At 44.0% G+C, this 19,801-nt stretch overlaps 1 protein-coding gene across 1 annotated transcript in view; it reads right to left on the reverse strand.

Moving 5' to 3' along the window:
- rnf43 (ring finger protein 43) overlaps nucleotides 1-19,801 on the reverse strand; it is a 91,630-nt gene that overhangs the window by 29,991 nt on the left and 41,838 nt on the right. Inside the window, exon 2 of the mRNA XM_073479150.1 lies at nucleotides 4,123-4,236. Coding sequence (XP_073335251.1) covers nucleotides 4,123-4,236 — 114 coding nt within the window. The remainder of the gene's footprint in view (nucleotides 1-4,122; nucleotides 4,237-19,801) is intronic.

Genomic DNA, 19,801 nt, shown 5'->3' on the forward strand with positions numbered 1-19,801 from the left:
TTGAACAGTTTTACAGAGGTTGATTCAAATGTATGGTCATTCTGGAGGCTGTAGTTGCTGGTGCTGTTGATCTGTACTGCATTATATACAGTATGTTTCTGTATTATCATTATGAGGGATGAACAAAAAGAATTCGGCAACAGGATTTTTGGAATACCTGGTCTGAATTTTACACTATAACACATTTGGTTTTAGATGGATGCTGATGTGTCGACGTCCACATCCTGTAATGACATCACAAATACTAGACATGCACCATCAGTGACATCTGCCCCTGGATCCCAGTGGCCGACATGGTCTTGGGATCTACAAGCCTGCTGCTCCAGAGATCGTCCACCTTTCTACAGCTTGAGAACAATTTGGGAAAGCACACTTGAAGTAATGTGATCCAATAAAACGCACACACACACACACACACACACACACACACACATACACACACACAAACGGTACGAACACACACAGGGACATGCACATGAAAACCCAAGTTAAAGAAAACAGGATTACTGCACAATCAGGTCAAAAGCCTTTTCATCTGAGAGGAGCAGAATCAATAAGCAGGGCTTTCTATGAGAGTCAACAAGTTCAGACACGGGGCCAAAGACTCAATCACTGTAAAAGCTGTTTTCACAAAACCGTGGATTCTTATTGATGGTGATTCACAGTGCTGCAGTTTGAGTGGGAGAAAGTCAGCTCAGTGTTTTGAAAAAGCACAGATTACAGCATTTATTCAGAGCCCGGTGTGGAGCGTAGAGCAGCCCTCCTGGCACCGCTGCCATGCCTTTTCTCGTTGAGTCATGTGTTCGCTTGAGAAGCTTTCCAGGGCTTCAGTGTAAACAGAAGAGACAGGCTGGCCAGTGGAAAGCAGACAGAGCTAGCACAACATGCTGGCAGAGGAAGCCACACGAGAAGACTGCTTGTGTTGTGTTGTGTAATGATGCAAAACCACTGGAGCGGTGGAGGGTTTTGATTCAGGCAATTGCGTAGACAGAGGGCTGAGTCTGAGACAGAGATTGATAGCAAATAACTGCAAAAAGACCAGTTGGGTGCTTTTCGGACACTTATGGTTTAAGATTTTTCTAGTTGACTTTTTTAGAGGTTACTTTGCAGAAGTATGAGAAAAAACAAGCCATGCATGCACCATCTCACAGGGAAGTCCATCACAGTTAATTCCAACATTATAAAGTTGTAGGGCTGCACGATTAATGGAAATACTATTGAAACTGCATTTGGCTAAGTGCAATATCAATACTGAAGGAGCTGCATTTTTTTCTGTTTAAAAAAGGTCAAAATGTGTTATAACATAATATCATTATTATCAGTGCTACATAGATGCTTACCAAGCATATTCGCCATTCCTACTAAAATCATGACTCATTTCACAATCGCAATATTGTTGCATATCATTAAGCCCTAATAAGCTGCATGCAAAAACAACATATTTAAAGGATAAGTTCATCCACGAATAAAAACTCAGTCATTATCTACTCATCCTCATGCCGACGGTTTCATAGTCCACAAAACATTTCTGGAGCTTCACAGCAACACAGCGCTGCAGCATTCTCTTGAACAACTGAAGTAGATGGGGACTTGTTTTAAAACGTAAAAAAACAACACATAAAATGGCTCCATATAGCTCGTCCAGTGAAATGTAATTTTCCAAAGCCCCAAGACTCAAAATTGATTTGAAAAGAAGTTATTGACACCCTCTACAGTCGCTCGAGCTTCTACAACCACTTCAGACAGGGTGTGCGCTAACACTTTTAGCTTAGCAGCTACAGTGAAGATAAGATTTCGGCTTCAAAAAGGGTGTAAATAACATCTTAAGAAACAAGTTGGGATCTCAGAGCTTCTGGAAACTTGGATTACGCAGGACGAGCTGTATGGAGCTGTTTAATGTTTTTATTTTTCTGTTGTTTTTACGTTTGAAGACGTTTAAAAAGTCCCCATCTACTTCACTTGTTGAGGGAAATGCTGTGAAGCTCCAGAATTTTATGTGGACTACAAAACTGCCCCCAACTTTCCATCAGCATGGGGCTGAGTAGATAATGACTGAATGTCCATTTTTGGGTGAATTCTTCCTTTAAGGATTTCATATTGGACTGTAAATGCATTCATTTAGATAAAATGTGCAAATTTCTAGATATAATGAAAATATCACTGTTCATATAGAATTCCTTTAAAAAAGTGACATTTATTTTTTGTTTATGAAATTAAATAATATTTCGTTCAGGAATTCTAATCCTTCTAAATTTTACGGCATAGTAGGATTATAAAAGATTTCTACTTCAAAGCCTCACTGAGGCAGCAGCACTACTGAAGTAAACTGCTCCTTTCATGCTGATATGTGAATGTGGGTGAGAGGTGGTGGTAGTACAGAGTGTACCAGGAGAGGGCGATGGTTGGAGGCCTGATGCACCACTTCTTATTGAGGGTATCTGGAGAAAGTGCTTGACATGTTTGATATTGTCTTCTTAATCTGAAGATGTCAAAATAAGGTTTTGAAGAGCAGCACAGACATCCAAGAAGATAAACTGTCCAAGCTGTTCAGAAATACTGTGAGATCCATTCAGCAACAGAGCGTCAGACAGACCGCACAAATCACTGCAAATCAGCGCAGGAATCTCCCTCTGTCATGATGTCGCTGAGGATAGCGGCCTCTGAAAAACCAAAATAAAAACAAAGCACAACAATGAAACCTTATCCTTCAAGGTTTTCAGCCTCACTTTGTTTGCTTTACAGTCTATTCTGAGTGCGTGTGGTGCAACACGAACCCTCTGTGGCCGTCAGAGTATCTATAGATCAGTGGGGCGGGTTACCGTCAGACTAAACTGTAAACAAGTCCCATCCAGAGACTGGCTGACCCAGCAGCACCGCACATCCCCGACCGTCTGATTCATCCTCTTCGAAAAGGCCGAGAGCAAACTCCTCAACAGCTGCATGATGAATCCCCAATAAATCCGCCAGGAACCAAAAAAGCTTTGAATCTCGCTGAAGGAAGCGAGGATGCAGGTGGCTGGAGTGGAGTTTACTGCAACACATACTTTCCAGACCAGGAAAACAACAAGAAAGACCCCCTTCTCCTCCCCTCCTCTCCCCCCTTCCTCCCTCCTTCACTTCTCCTGATTTCAAAGGCGATCTGCAGGGAGGGAGAAAGCACTCGGAAGCAACAGCCTTTTGTTCATGGGTGCTTTTGCATGAGGGAGAGCCCCGTGTTTTGTTTATGGGACAACATAGTGTTGCCATTAAGGCTTTAATCAAAACTGTTTTCTGGAGTCAGCCTTGAGTGACACCCCCCCCCCACCCCCCCACCCCCCCACTCCATTTGGTTGGGTTCCCACTGAAGGAGCAACAGGAGGAGGAAGAAAGGAGCGGGGAAGTGTGGGAATGTCTCTACATCGTCGCCATGGCGGGCGAGCTCCTAAACATGGCTTTAAATTAGGGGAAAAGAAAACACAGGCTAAAAAAAGGCAGTCGCCTAACTATACTCCTGCCTGCTAATTTGTCACCACTTGAAAAACGGGGCAAAAAATAGCAACAGTTTTAAATCACACTACTTTAAAGTCAGGAGATGCCAGTCAGTGTGTATGGTAGAATACTTAAACACAAGGGGGATTTAGGTCAACTCCATTGCAACTCGCACATACATTTAAAGCATTGTGGGTGGAATCTATGGAGCTCTGGCTGCGTTCATATTAGAGGGAAGCAGAAATGGAGAACAGCGAGTGTCTGGTTCTGGCTGGCTGGGATCGGACGAGTGACAGCTGGGGCTTGAAAGCCTTACATCCAAAGCCAGGGCTCACTGCCACTTGCTACATAGCAGCGCTGAGCTAAGCCCACCCCCTCCTGTCCAAGCCCTCACTCTGAAAGATCACTGTCCCGAACAAAACATTAAGCTCCTGCCAAATCATTCCCTCTCTAAAACCATCTTCTCTTTAAAGTCGAAATCCAAGAGCGGAAGAGGTACTGGAGAGATGACAAGATGGCAGAGATGCTTGATCTGTCTGCAGCCATGTCTGAGAGGGGAAGGGGTCACGGAGAGGGGAGTTTCTCAGAGGATCCAACGAGGAGAAAGGCGTGAAGCGTATTGAATGGCGTGTGTGTGTGTGTGTGTGACTGTACCTTATCGAGCAGCGGCAGACAGCGGGGTACCCTGTGCTCCAGTTTGACAATGGTGATGAAGTCACTCTCTTGTCGTTCATCCTCGCTTGTGTTGCACAGAGACAGAGGGTGATACTGCAGAAAAAGTGACAGAGAGAGATGGAGGTTAAAACAGGAAGGCATTCAGATAAAAATCGGAAGTTTAAAACAATGAAGATGTCTCGGGAGGGATCATTTTAGGAACACACAGGAAAAATTCCACTTAGAAAAGTAATAAAAACAATGTGTTTCTGGCTTGTAATAATTAAAAACAAAGGTCTGCCAATGCAACAAGTGAAACAGCAATTCGACAAATACTGTATACGTGGTAAGATTTTGAGTTTTTGCAGTGCATTATTTGCACTGGAGTTTTAAGTTTGCAGACATAAAGCATCACTGTCCATGTACACAAACACAGCACAGTCTGTCCAACTAGTCCCATTGATGAGCCAGTTTGTTGTCCTTTAAAATCTATAACTGGTCTCAAAATACTGTAGGCCAAAACAAAAAAAACATTTTAAAAATTGGATGACTTATAATGAAAATACTGAAAAAAATGAGGGATTGATTTTTTTTTTTTTACAATGGCAACAATGACATTCACAAAACACAAGAAGCTCTACAACACACTGATGGATCCTTAAGTGCAAAATCAGAACTACAGGTGTTATTTTTAACACAGAAATGCAGAATAACAGGTTTTCTGTGCAGAGTTTTCATGTTCTCCCCATGCTTCTTTGGGTTTCCTCACAGTACTCCAGTTATTTACTATTATTTCTTATATATAACTTATTAATTAATATATATTTGAAATATCTGAATGAACTTTGGTGGAGACTTGCTCATCTTTTCTGCCCTGCTGATGCATTACAGTCTAATTATTTCAAAGTGGCACTATGTAGTTTTGGAGAAGAAATTCAAACTCAGAATTTTAATATTTACAATATTAATGAGGTAATAATACACATTTTTTCCATAAGTGAATAAACAAGCTGTTCTCAGAGGAAGATAAGGTCCCAGAACACTGTTTGAAGCAAGAAAGGTGGCAGGGTCCGCCACATGTAAACAAAATAAAACAGTATGAAGTTGTGTTGTCCTTTAAGGTCAGTTTGTTTATTCAGTTTAGTCATTTAGTCAATGAAGATCTTTCTCTTCTGATTAAAGTTTCTTCCCCAAAACTACATAGTGCACCTTTAAGTCTTTGGTGTAGCTTTAGGATTAGAGTGGGCTAAAGGAGGAAAAGAGATATTTTCAACAGATAGTATGTAACATGAGTCTCTCAGCCAAAACAATAAAAATAAAGACATAATTTGATGCCACGTGAAGTAACATAGGATCATGGGAGTTGTTGTCTTTGTTGGTAAACAACCACCACCATTGCTGACAGACAGGTAATAATTCACACTCTGCTTGGTCATGTTCGTCGACTTCCGTCCTCACTCTCAGACGCTCTCACAGAAGTTAAAGTGACAGACAAGCAAATGAAACGTTACCTTGAGTAAAATTATGGATTTCTCTGTTTGATTGAACACAGGTGTAGGCACACAACTAAAAAAAATAAATAAAAGAAATGTGTTGTCAGTTTTAAACAATTTAAGGTGAAAATGTGTCCTCTGATTAGGAGAGGCGAAAAAAACACTGCAGCTGTGAACCGGTAAGACTAACAGTAAGAGGCATCTGTCTCTTCATTACAGTTTTTGTAACCTCCAGAATGTGACCCTAAGGATATGAAAGATTGGCACAAAATGTTTGAGCCAAGCTTGTAAAAGACAATCTAGACAGCATTACTAAAGCGTGTTTCACACCATCACCTCTTGATAGCAGCCTTTTATGTGTTAAATTAAGGCGTTTCCTTTCTGAACCGTACCCAGTTGATATCAAGAGGAAAAACTTTGGCACCCTACGAAATCAATTACATGGATGGCGATGTTCACTCCCACTCAAAGCCTTGAGGACTGAAAGAACGAGAGATATTCTCTGGTAGGAACATTTGATCCCCTCTGAAAGGGAGGAAATTCGTAGCTGCTGAAAGGCTGCATTTAAGAGCTCAAGGGATAGCGGCAGTGTTTGCAAGTCACAGACATGCTGTCACGGGTACGAGGAGTTGCACGGAAGTCCAGGAGGGAGCAAACCTCTCCTAAAATGCCCCCACGCATCACAAATGTTCTCATGACATCAACGAGTGCATCAACGCGGTGCTCCGAGACCGGCCCATGTTACAGCTCACAGCTCAGCCTGCAGCACCCAGTCACTGCGCTCACCCACACACCCCAGCAGAGCAGTCCCACCCTGGCCTGCCCTGCCCTGTACAGGCCCGTCCCGGCCTGGTTCTGCCACGGTGGGCCTCTTCATGTGGCTGTGGGCTGAGGTCACGGGGCTCCCCCTCATCTCACCCAGCGGAAATCCCTAAATTAAAAAGACCCAAGGGTGACATCAACAGCTGGCACCCCGGTCCTGGGGAATTGACGTAATGCGCTGCAAAGGGCTGGTGCATGTCTGTCAGGAGAGGAGGAGGAGAGGAGAGGAGACAGAAAGCAAACGTGGGGGACCAGGGTGGGTCATGGGGGGTAGGTGGGAGGAAACACCTTGTGTATAGCATATACATGCATCTACTATGAGTGTTTGCATACGTAGCAGCAAAGCTAATGGTGACCTACAGACCAGTGATTACCAACTAGGAGTGCTTACCCCCCTGAGGTTGGTTCTGTGATTGCCGTTATATGGACTGATTATGGTGTAGTTCAGCTTATCTAAATAAATATAGATGATGATATGGTTAAAGGAATACATCCACATATTTGTGTTCAGGAGAAAAATAAAAGTCCAAACATTACAAAAACTGTTTGTGTGATGGTCAGCCAGCCTGTGCAATTGAATAAAAGCTGGTTTCAAAAAGAAGTCCAATTATATGCAAGCTTATGAGTGACCCTACTTCACGCTTGATTTTAATACCTCAGTAAACAGTTTTCTAATGATTTTTTGGTCTCAATCAATAGTTGAGAGTCTTCTTCAATACAGCATGTTGATCATTTTGTAAATTATGCCCTCAGGTTCCTCCAGATCCAGAGCCCTTGTGTGGACAGAGTCGCGTCATCTCTGTTTACTCCAGTGGACCATTTTGTTTAAAGCAATGGCAACGTCTCAATAGCTCCCGGTTAGCTGCAAATACTAGCAGCCCAGTAAATCAATCAATAAATCATTCATTAAGTGATTAAACTGCCAAACATCGTACTTCTGTCTCTCTCTGTATTCATTGCCCGCTTAGAACTTCCTGGAACAATCTGAAGTCTCCATGAATCATGTGACGATCAGTATCTCAAACTTCTGTTGTCGCGACTCTCTATACTCAAGGTCTCTGGTCAGATCCCATCAGGATATATTCATTGGGTAACAATTCATCCACTTTTATAAGGCATAACTTAACATCAAATTATTTTGAGCATGGTGGGTGGCGTTGGTGATGGGGTAAAGCAGAACCACTGCTATAATGGTATTGAAGACTGGGTGATATGTAGCCAAACGGACTAAAACATCCTGGAAGCAAATCCAAAACAACTCTCTAGTTGAAGCTGAAATGCTGATTGACAAACTGCGTAATGTTTTCAGACCCTCGCTTGTCGCCTGCATGGCAGCCCCTGTTAAGGAGTGCGGGCAGCCGGACAGCATGAACCCCTGGCCTGGCGTCCATCCCGCGCTGCCAGCTGCTTCTACCAGTCCACATTTACAAGGCCCAAATTAAAGGCCTACAGTTGAACTTGGCCCTTAACAAAGAAAAAGAAAGAAAATAAAATAAAATCCTTTAATGACACTACTCCACTGATGCCATGACCTCTGCTCTTTTTTGCTATAGGTTTGTGGGAAATGTTGAAGTAGAGCAACACTCAGCAGCAGAATCAGATCTTACCGTGAAAAAAAAATTACAATGCTTATTTTTTGGCTTACTTGCTCGTCTTTGGATCTTGGTGTGATATTAAACATGTTGATGCATGGTGCTGTGCAATCATACCTAGTAAAGCAGATAATAATCCCAATGCTGAGCCGAACAGGCTCAGAAGGAGCGGCTGGTTTTAGTTTCTTCTGGCTTTCTGAGGCTCTGAGGGCAACCACCTCGATGGTCACAGTGTCTATGTTTTGCGTCGTTGACAAAACTAAGCATTATCTTCTATTTTAGATATGCCCACACCACTTACAATCAAATGGCTGTGAACGCTCACCATGTGCCACCATGGGTGCCATCTACCACTTAGAAACATGCTGCTGCAAGGACTATAAATGGCAACCAGGATGGACTGAAACTTCTGAAACATCTTCATTGGTTGATGGTTTTTTGTACGGCCCTGAGAAAAAGGGGCCTGGGAAACCAAATCACTGAGTCTCCATTTCACAGGGACTAGAAACCACAGGGCACGCAAACAGTTCCCCACAGACTGTTAACAATGCTCACTCCTCCGTTCCGCCTCCTCCTCCTCATCTGTCTAGATCTGTTGCAAAACTGACGGGGACATGTCCCTCGGTTCCTTTGTAGCCACGATTAAAGGCATTCCTTTCCAGCTCAATCAAAGACTACCCCAAAAATATTCCGAGGCAAGAAACTAACAGCCTCAAAAACAAATACACGGACAGAAAAAGGGGAGAATAAATAGTAGCTGCGGTGAGAAGTCAATAATATTTTTTTTCCACTTGCTTAGCCCTGCGGATCTTCTTTTTTCATCTGCCAATAATCAGCAAGAGAGCTTTCTAGTTCATCTGCTGCCAGCAGGGAACCGGGCCCAGGCAGTTATGTCAGTATGCGTTAGAGGGGGGAAGCAAAAAGGGCTCGCACCTCTCATCAAGCCCCGACCACTCAATTACCAGCTGCTCAGGTCACAGGGTTAAGTACCGTTCGATGAAATGCTATATGTAAAGATAAATAAATGTAGCAGATTGGTTTAGTCAGGGATGAAAGAAACATATCAGTGTGTGATTATTCTATCATGCAGTGTAAACCAAGGCTGAGAGCGAGGAAGGCAACAGGCTTCTTCAATGGAGCCTTGCCCCCGAGGCCTGGAAAGCCTGCCAGGTTAGTGCGTATCAGGGAAGAATTCAATCAACCCCGCCACATGCAAGCTCACACACACTCTCTGACACACACACACTCACACACCTAAAAGCACATAGTATCTGCTGCCTGAGTTCTGACTGACCCACTTCTTCAGTGAGTGACTCAGCCTCCTGGCCTCCTGTCTGGGCTTTAAATCTAATGAAATCTCTTTGTCTCTCTCAGTCTCTTGAAACTCCACCATTAAACACACACCTGTTCTACCCAGCGTGTGCACACACACACACACACACACACACACACACACACACACACACACACACACACACACACACACACACTTACTGTACACACACTACAGAAGGGCGGTCCCGAATACCATTTTTGGGGCTTTGAAGCTTCAGTGAAACTACCCATACATTTTGACCATGACGATGCAATACACGATTAATATGTTTATGGGTCTTATGAGAAACAAGGGCATAAGGGGAGATAACAGCCACTGTCCCCACCTCCAAACTCTCAAAGGTCAACTCAATAAGTGAGCGAGTGATGGGTAGTTTAGAGTGAGGAGGGTCAAGAGTGTGATAAACTGAGTAACACTTACTTAGCAATAAGTTTAGAAACTGAGACCAGGCTGCCATCCTTGCCTCAGTGTTTGGTTGCCGTAGCTATCAGAATGGCTTCCATATTTTACATAATGGATCAAAGGGTAAATATTCAGTATTACAAAATAAAATTGTGGTTTTGATTCTCTCTCACAGCCACACAGAAGTTCAAAAAATGATTGAGCCTCGCCCAACATGAATCAATTTTATTCAGCTTCTATATCTGTCTCTGGAGGTGTAAATCAAAGCTTACTCCTATTCAACTTGGCAGAAGATTCTATAACCAGGGCAAATGTTTGTTTTATGCGGTTGCCAAAAGGAGCAACGAGACCGCATGTAATAGTTGAAGGAGATTTGAATCTGGTTGCCTGGGTTACTGGGCAACACTTACTGCGGATCCCTGCTAAGATTTGGCTCAGTGTGGGCGTTCGTTAAGGGAAGAGGGAGCCTGTGGTGAGACGCTGACCCACTGCTTCTCTGTCCTGCCACCGTGGTCTGTAAGAACATGAGTTATTGAGTGAGAGCACAGCTATGTATTGTTGCTAGAGGCACCTGAGCATGTGCTTGCATGTGAACATATGCGTCTACTGACGGTGCAAAAAGTCCCTCTGTGGTCCTGCAGGAGAATGAATAACTCAGCACTGTATGCAGGAGTGTGTGTTTAAATCACAGTGGTTACTTCGGGGGGGCCTGAACCTTTTCTCAAATGTCATATCTGTCCTTGGACCAATAATCAGGCAGCGCTGGCTTCTACACAAACACTGTGGTCCAGCTCTCAGTGCCATAGATGACACAGATACGCACTCCTCATACCACACTCCTCAATCAAACAGCCTTTTATCTCATGACCCTACACTAAGTAGATTTACATGAAAGGCTGATAGGAGAGTGACGCCGGGTTGCCCGGTGCCAGGGGAGCAGAGCAGAGGGTCTTTCTCAGTCAGAGCATCTGGAAAAGTGGGCTCTGAGGCCCTCGCCTCTCCTCTCTTTGCAAATGCAAACGAACAGGAGGCATTACTGCTTTGGTCCTGTCAAAACAAAAGGCGTGTCATCTTTCCCTCCGCTTTATTGACAGTGTCAGCCCCATATCCAGTAACGGTTACCACAGAGAATGACTTAGGGAAACGTGATCCCATAATGAGGCCCAAATAATTACCACCAGCCCCAAATTTGCCCGGGCGCTTTCTTTAAGTAGGAGCGCTTCCCCCCAACTCTAGGCCCGTCAGACTGTCTCTCTGTTCTATAAAAGCGAGAACACAAGAGAGAAGAAAGAACCTGGAGAAGGAAGAGGAGCTGGTCTTAAAGAAAGGAAGCTGAGGAGTGAGCTTGAAAGTTGTCGTTAAACAAAGTTGCTGCGTACTTGTACTGGTGCCAGATGGGAGAGTAAATGCTCGTTTTTTCGGATGCTGCTTTTCTCTGTGATATATTGAAACTGACGCTTACTCAAATCCATCTTTTGCTCATTTTTTCTCCTCCTTCCTAAATAGTTACTTGCCTTGTTTCTAGTAGATGTACAGGGTTTTAATCATGAAATGCAGCACAAAGGTTGAACTGGGATGAACTGTGCCGCACCTGTGCTTTGATCAGCGTGGCAGATTTTCATTCAGGCATGCAAAAGTCATTAAAAAATACTGGATTATAGCGCTCAGTGGGAGTTATAATGCCATATGGGAAAGCAGCTTTTAATCTTAATTTGTCTCCAATGCATGTACTTAAGATGTGTTCTTAACTCTTAAAGTTAAGTTCTTCTTGTATAGCTGTCATAAGCAACTGTACATAGTGTTCAACAAACACAGGTTGCAGAGAAAGTCAGACAGGATGTTGGCAGATGGGACATTGGTTAAACTGAAAACTCAAAGAACGAATTTTTCCCAAATATCTCTTCAATCATTTAAGGCTGTTCTGAATCAGCTGATGTACTGTATGTTCAAGAGTTACTGCTCCAAATGACATCAGCAGCGCAAGATCGCACCGCTCGTATCTGGCATATTACAGCTTCATATTTGTACAGTATGAAGAAGTGGAGATGTGTCATCCATTGTTGCACACCAATCAACAGAACCAACAGATGAAGTGAATAACATTTATCATCTTGTAATGAAATGTTCCTCTGGGAAACCTTGGGTCCTGGCATTCATATGGCTGCCACTTGACTTGCACCACCCATCCAAACACTGGTGCAGAAGCAAGTACATCCCGTCATGGCAATGGCACTCCCCATGGCAGTGGCCTCCCAGCAGGACAATGCAACAAAGAACTCGAGGTGTCGACCTGGCCTCCACATTTCCAGATCCCAATCAGATCGAGCATCCGTGGGATGTGCGGGAACAAGTGTGATCCATGAAGGCCCCACTGTGGATCAGACTTGGCTCTGACCCTTTGAGGCATGGACACTGGACCTTTGTGGGTGTCCTGTGGTGGCGTTGGCAGTTGATCCTTTGAGTCCTGGGGGTTGCGAGGTGGGGCCTCCATGGATTGTACTTGTTCTGGCACGTCCGACGGATGCTTGGTCAGATTGGGATCCAGGAAGTTTGTAGGCCAGGTCAATGCCTTGAGCTCTTTGTCACGTTCCTCAGACCAATCAAGAGCAGTTTTTCTTGGCCACTGCCATCAAAAATGCCATTGCCATGGGGCAGTGTTCTTGGGCAGGAATGGTGTTTGGGTGGGTGGCGCATGTCAAATAGAATCCGTGTGAATGCCAGGACTCAAGGTTTCCTAGCAGAGCCTTGCATTGTAACAACATGATCGATGTTATTCACTTCACTTGTTCTTTAAATGTTGCTGATTGGTGTCAATGCTTGTGAATGCAAGAAACCCCCGCCCATCCTGCTTAAGTGCAACAAAACCCATCACGCAGGATCATTATTATAGCAGCTACACTAAATCAAGACAGAATTAGCCCCCTCTCTCTCTCTGGTGACAAGGTACTTAGAGCCACTCAGCAGGCAAAGTGTGTTAGTTGCACTGGGATCACCATGGAAAAAGCTTAAAGATGGAGCCCAGTGTCCTTTCCACACTTCCTGCACAGGTTCTTTGTGGTTTTACACGAGCGCACAGGCTTGCGTATAAACACACCGAAACATACACACCACCAACAACCACGGCCTCTCCATCAGCCTCAGGCCAGCGCTACACTATACATTTCAAAGCTCTGAGTTAAACATAAACACAGCACTTCCCTGTCATAACAAGTCAGTGGCTTGGTAACCCAGCAGTTTGTTAGCATTGCAGTGATCCTCCTTCCCCGTAGACACGGGGGCCAAATGCACACGTCCTCCAGGCTTCCTCCGGCCCGTCCCTGGCCTGCAGGACGACTCTCAATCTCTCTCAGGTTCCACAACATCAGTCACAGAGAAAACCCACACTTTTCAACATGTCAGTCACTCACGGTTGGGAACTTAAGGTCAGCTATGTGGAAAGAGATTAGCTGAGAGAATGAGGAAGGGTGTTCACAGAGGGGAACTTTAAATTATAGGAGAAGGTGAGACAGTGAAACAGACAAAAAGGAGGACGAGCTGTCTGTTAAAAGCCAATACGTTCCCTAATTAGTGTAAATGAAAAGCTTCTAATTGACATTTTCCATGACACTTTAGAAGACACCAATTTCATCTTCCTTGGGTATCTTTGTGATTATGACAGTTACTCCAGAAACTCTGAATCAGAGAGAATTTTGTAGACTCAAAAAAAGCATCATGCGTAACTTATTTATGGTTTACTCAGTGTCCCAACTTCTTGAAACCGGTGTTTTAGATCATTTAGAATCAACTGGCAGAAGGTCCCATTTCAATTTAAAACTAAAGCACAAAACAGAACAAAGTCACTCTCTCCACACAAAGTATGGACGGTGACACCAGACTTGCAGTGTGGTTCCCTTTAACAAGAGACAGGTGCCCTTTTAACACACTTGCACATAAAATAAAAAACAGTAGGCTGCTGGGGGTGTTTTTAACATCCCTCTTTCATTTGGAAATGCAATCCCATGTCCGCCCCCCCCCTGAACCCACCCACCATCTCTCTTTGCAGCACTGTGCTGTTCTTAAAGAGGGGTCGAACTTTATTAGGGAATAAGAGAGGGAGCCATTTTTCTCTCCTTCCTCTTCCTCGTGCTACTCCAGCTTTCCAACTGTTCTTCCAGTCAACCTCATAAAGCCAAGAGACCCTGAACGCAGAATGTGGGCTGAAACTGAATGCCACCATACACTGACATATGCAGCCAGTGAGCTTTTCTTTGTTCATAAAGCTCTGCATGAGGACAGGAACAGCATGAAACTCCCGATTTGGAAGTTTAACTATACAACTGCCTTTAAAGGCACAGTGTGTAATTTCTGCCACTAGGGGTCTCCAAACAATAGAAAACTGTCAACAACCACTACTGCCGACAAAAATCTATCAGATCTGAATGTGACAGGAATGTTCATGGATGAGATAATGTATTATAGTTTTATTCACGTTCCTCTTGGTTATGTTCCCAAATTCCCTTCCTCACTCTCTGACGAATCAGCTGATGTTTTCTCGGAAGTCATAGCAACAGGCAACCAAATGAAACGCACCGTCACATTGAACACAATTACAGATTTCGCTGGGTTTGAACATTATCGGAAACAAAGTAAGTACACAACTCAACACAATGTGTTACAAAGGTCTGGTTGTTTCTTAGACTTTTTAAATGCAGAAATGTTACATATTGTATCTTTAAAGCATAAATGGAGATTTGAAGAACGCAACCAATCTCACTCTATCTATCATCTTTCCACATTCTTCTTCTTTACAACTGTTTGCTAGCAATGCTTATTGATCAAACCAGTTGAACATACTGCGAGTGTTATTTCAAAATGCAAAGTAGGGATTTTTAAGTTGACTTATAAGTAGTCGCATTAAAAAGTTCTGGCATGTGGTGCTGTATAACCTGTGTGGTTCACCTGTTGGCTGCTGAGCACAATTAAAATGTAAAATAACTATAAACTGAGAAATTTAAAGCTTGGTTCTTTCACCATAAATCATTTCCCTGAAGCACCCTCCGAGGCATCCCTATCCTCCCATCTGCTCAAAACAAATGACAGACAAAATGACTTAACCCACCGACTTCCTCTTTCCTCACAGTTGATTCTTTTAACATCTGTACACTTATTATACGCTGCAAAACCTTTCCATTCTGACAAGACGTGGAGCAGCATGTTCGGCCTTAAATCTTATTTTCCTAGAAAGAAGAAATCAGCCATAAAACAAAGGTGACGCTAGAAAATAACTTCTTAGAAAGGTCTCCCCGGGGAAAAAAAGGATTTTAAGATTAAAAACTTAGAAGCAACTTGTTCAGATGAGTGTTTTTACTGTGCAGTTGTCATTACCTACTACTCTGTCATGGAAGATCTCTAATTAAATCCAGGGGAAGATCCTGTGGTAAGCAAAAAAAAAGAGGAAAACAGTCACATATTTCTACACAGATGTCACCGTCCGCCACCATCCCTCCACTCCACCCCACAGGGAATCCCATAATCACCTGTGGCCGATGTCGGAGAAACGCAGTCATAACGGCAGAGAGCAAGTAAACACAACAACTAAGTAAAGGCCTTCTGCGTGTTATTTTTGCTCTTTGCAAATGTTTATGTGACCATATTGCCCAGGCGCAAACACAGACACACACACACGCCGCATCCTTAGCAACCCTACCAGTAAATAGTCACAAAAACATCAGCAGAGAGCTCCTCTGATGTGGCCGCTGACTGCTTGAAACACACCTTGTAATTGGCAGCATAATTGTTTTCTTTTTCACTGCTATATTTCACTTTGGCTCTGAGGCAGGCGTTGAAGCAGCCTGATTTATGCTCGGGGAATGCGCTGAGAGCTTTTCAAGACGACCCAGCGCAGATGTTTCTGTCCGACATCGCTCAGACTGACATTTGTGCGTCAGGATATCCACCTGAGTCCGGCAGCGAGAGAGGGGAAACGGGAGGCTGAATCTCCTGCCCTCCTGCGGCGCTACAGTGCATGTGATCCCTCCCTTCGCCTCCTCCTTCCTCGCCGAAGGTGCCCCTGCTGGTGGGCGCTCGGCTCGCAGCTGGGTTCTGTCTTGTTTTAATGGCCAAACGGAGTGTACAGTTGTGTGTGCACAAGTATGCTTGTACTATACGGAGAGGGGTGGAGGGGAAGGGGGGTGTTAGGGTAAACGTCGCTGGGGCGTGGGCACGCAGCCAGGAGCAGGGAGCTCCTCGTGGAATGCCGTGGAAAAATGAGACAGAGGAATGCAGACTCCACTGAGCAGTGTAAACAGGCCGTGTACAGAGAATGCTGCCATGCCGCTTTGAAGTTGCTTCATCTCCCTATGACACACACACACGCATACCCATGACCCACTGCTGTGTGATTAACCGAGAAAGCATGATTTTAATTAGTGACCAGTAAGTTCTGCTTTGTTTGGCCGCTGACGTGAGCACAACCTCAACGACGCTGCGTGTACGGCATCTGTGCATTTTCAGCCCTGCTCGCTGTCCGCCAGGCCGGAACTTACACTCTATTTATTACTCAAACACAGATGCACTCACTTCAACACACAAGCACACATATGCACCCACGCACATGCCTGCGCAGTCACATACGGCACGTCCACACACACACAAACATATACAGACGCTCACACCTGCTCCCCCTCTGCATGCACCACACTTCAAGGCTTCCGGCCGCGCTGACGATACTGAGTTTTATGAGCCGAGTCCATCTATCTCCTCAGACTCCGTCCGACGCTCCCTTTTCTGCCCCCACACACCCCTCCACTCATAGCCCCGCTTCAATATGGCCTTTCAACATCTTTGTTGAGCGTGCGGCAGCGATATCAGGCTAAGAATGTCTCCGGTGTAGACAGTAGACACGAAGGCACCGGAGCCTCCACCTCAGCGTCTGAGCCAGCCGGCTGAGGAATCCACTCAAGTGGGCAGGTAAACACTGCTGCCCTTTGGAACGCTACTCTCTCTTACAACAAGTGTGTGTGTGTGTGAGAGAGAGAGAGAAAGAGTGTGGATGTGAACAAGTGGTTCATCAAAACCACTCTCACTTAGGAGTGCAAAGATATGCAAAACTGAGGTTCAATACATATTGTGGCTTAGAAGTCATGGTTTGGAAAAAAGGACAAATGAAAAAATACTTTTTTCATTTATCAAAACACATAAACACCTAGGGTCCCTATTTTCTGCTTGAAAAATGAAGGCATGTACCCGTCACGATTTAGTATTTCAAAAAGGTCAGAATTATTCTAATTTACTTACATAAATCAAATTCTAACATACTATTGAATAAACACAAACGAATAAGCATACACTGAAAAATCTGTCAAAGTGACTTTACTGAAAAAATGGAGGAAACCTCAAAATGACCAAGTAATGTAGGCAAATCATTTGAAGTTGTTGAAAAGTTTTTAGCTTGTACGATTTAAAATAAATAGTCTACTTGGTATTTCTAAGGTAATCGGTTTCCAGGCTTTTATAAAGTAAAGTTAACTTTTAAAATGTACAGTGTATGCACTTTGAGCAGACGAATATGCTGAGTAATGACACATCTGTACAGCTACAGGTGATGCTGTCATAAATAAATGAGCATGTCTGATGCTGTTTCTGTTCGATCCACTTATCTTTGTCTAAGGTTGTCAAGAGTTACGAAGTAGTCAACCCTATTGGGGATTGGGGACTTTCATCTCTTTGTTCTGAGAAAATGAAATGTTTTTAAGGGCAACCATCCAGATTCTAAGATAAACAGAGGTCTATTACAAAACCTCCAATTAGATCAATCTGTGATTTTAAAAAATTAAATGACAGCTAATTTGTTTGGCACAGGAAGCTCACATAATATATGTTTTTATTCATTTTTATTAGCTATTTTTAACTTTATATCCAGGGTTGGCTTCACTTAGAGTAGGACTGGGAAATATATTGATATTATTCTGTTATTGTACTTTGAGACTATGTAACATTTTAGATTGTTATATTGTGATATGGTGTAAGTGTTGTCTTTTCCTGGTTTTAAAGCTGCATTACTGCCCTGGATGCAGCAGTACACCGGTCTGATCTGCTGGCCACTGTGCAGCTCCACTGGAGGAACTGGGGTTTGCTCCAGGACACCTCAGTGGTGGTGATGAAGGACAGGCAAGCAAAGTCAAGTAAGTTTTAATCATATAGCGCAATATCATAAATAACACCCTGTACAGTACACAACAACAGCGCTGATACTCCAGGATTCAAACCACCTTTCCTCTGGCCACAAGCCTGCTTCTCTTATCTGTAGGCCACCACTGTCCTACTGCCATTGTAAATGTTGGTTTCTTCCTAGCCCATGATATATTATCGACCCTCTTTCCTAACTTTGTCGCTGTTTCTGTCGAAAATATGTCTCCACCTTTCAGCCCTTGAAGGCCACTACAAGCAAACGTATTAAAAAAAAATACAAAATAACATTACACTGTTTTCGAACCAGGCCTTTAAAGATAAATGGAGTAAACCGAGCTGTTTAACTAACTGTTGTGCAAGATTTTTAGTCTGGTAGGCTCTCTCTAATCCAGTCTGTACTCTGGCTTCTCATAAATTTGTTTCTAGCTAAACAGGCTTGGCTAACCTGACTAGCGCACGATTAGCAAACAGTCACAAACTGGCACGCTGCCAAAATGTTCTTTTGAATTTAGAGAACGTCCCTCCTGAATCAGACTGTAAACTGTAATTAGGCTGTATTAGACTCTGAAAACTGTTATTATTTAAAGTACTTAACTGAAACAAGTTATGTGCAAGCTGAACGTTTAGGACAGTGCACTCTCCAAGCAAACTGGATTCAATTGAAGGCAGGATTTGAGGAGCCTCCAAAAGTCAGACGTATTACTGTAAATAATAGTGCTTATCTTCAGCGGCGGAAGTCTTAAATACTGCACGCAGAGGGTCGTGCGATAACATCTGCCTGCTTCAGCAGCAGCAAACACTCAACACATCCATATATACACTCATAAAAGTCTCTGTAGTTTATATACACATAAATCTCCTGTCCTACTTGGTAACAGTCTGTATACAGTACACACACAGACACTAACAAAGTAAAGTTGAGTTGTGTCTGCTGCTGCTGCTGCTGCCGTCTGCCATCGGAGGGCTTTCATTTTCACAGAAGTGTGCCATCTCAGGAGGAAAAGTCTGAGTCCCGAGTCCCATGAATGAACCCAGCTGCATTCACCTACTGTAGTTCTGTCTGGGCGCCAGTGAAATAACAACTATTTAGATCGAGCAACATCCAGAATACACTCCAAAGTCTCAAGAGAACGAAAAAGCTTTGCACAAATGACGTTTATTTAGACCTCATTCCTCATTAAAATATATTTGGCGCATAATTACAGAAGAGGAAGAGTATGTCGAGTGCGTCGAGCCAAACTCGATCTGCCTCAGACAACAAAACACAAGGCGTTCTTCCACCGCAGCGGCAACATTATGGTGAACGACTTCCTACTTTGAAGGCCTCTCAGCAGCCTTCCGCTCTCCCTCTGTATTCTGTGGGATGAAAGGTCGGGGAGCCCGGAACCTGTCATCACCGCCGCGCTGTCATATCATAGGGAAGCTTTTAAATTGGTACTTGTGCTGCCTGGCGGAGCAGGTCTGCTGGTGTATTCTCGTACTCGCTAGATAAATCTCTTCAGCAGGGACAGTCTGTCTGTGATTTAGGGGCCAGCCGATACCGCAAGTGGACACCGCTGAACGACTGGTCCGAAGTGAGAGGGACCATGGTCAGGAGGTGAGGTACGTAGCAGTTCATCCACCTCAGCCGTGCCTTGTACTCTCCTCCTCCTAACCCAGGAGCTCTCTCGGCCTGCAGACACAACATTGCTGTTTTTCTGCAGATTCTTGGCAGCCACAGAGAGGGCCTCTCAATTCAATCACAGGCAAACCCAGACTGTACTCGAGTCTTGCGTGCATTTTTTTCTTTTTACTATCGTTGGCCAGGGTTCATGGTAAACAGAGATCCTGAATCCTCAGTGCCGTGTCCCTCTGTCGAGGAGAGA

The sequence above is a fragment of the Pagrus major genome, chromosome 13 (assembly GCF_040436345.1).
Source record: "Pagrus major chromosome 13, Pma_NU_1.0".
NCBI classification, from domain to species: domain Eukaryota; kingdom Metazoa; phylum Chordata; class Actinopteri; order Spariformes; family Sparidae; genus Pagrus; species Pagrus major.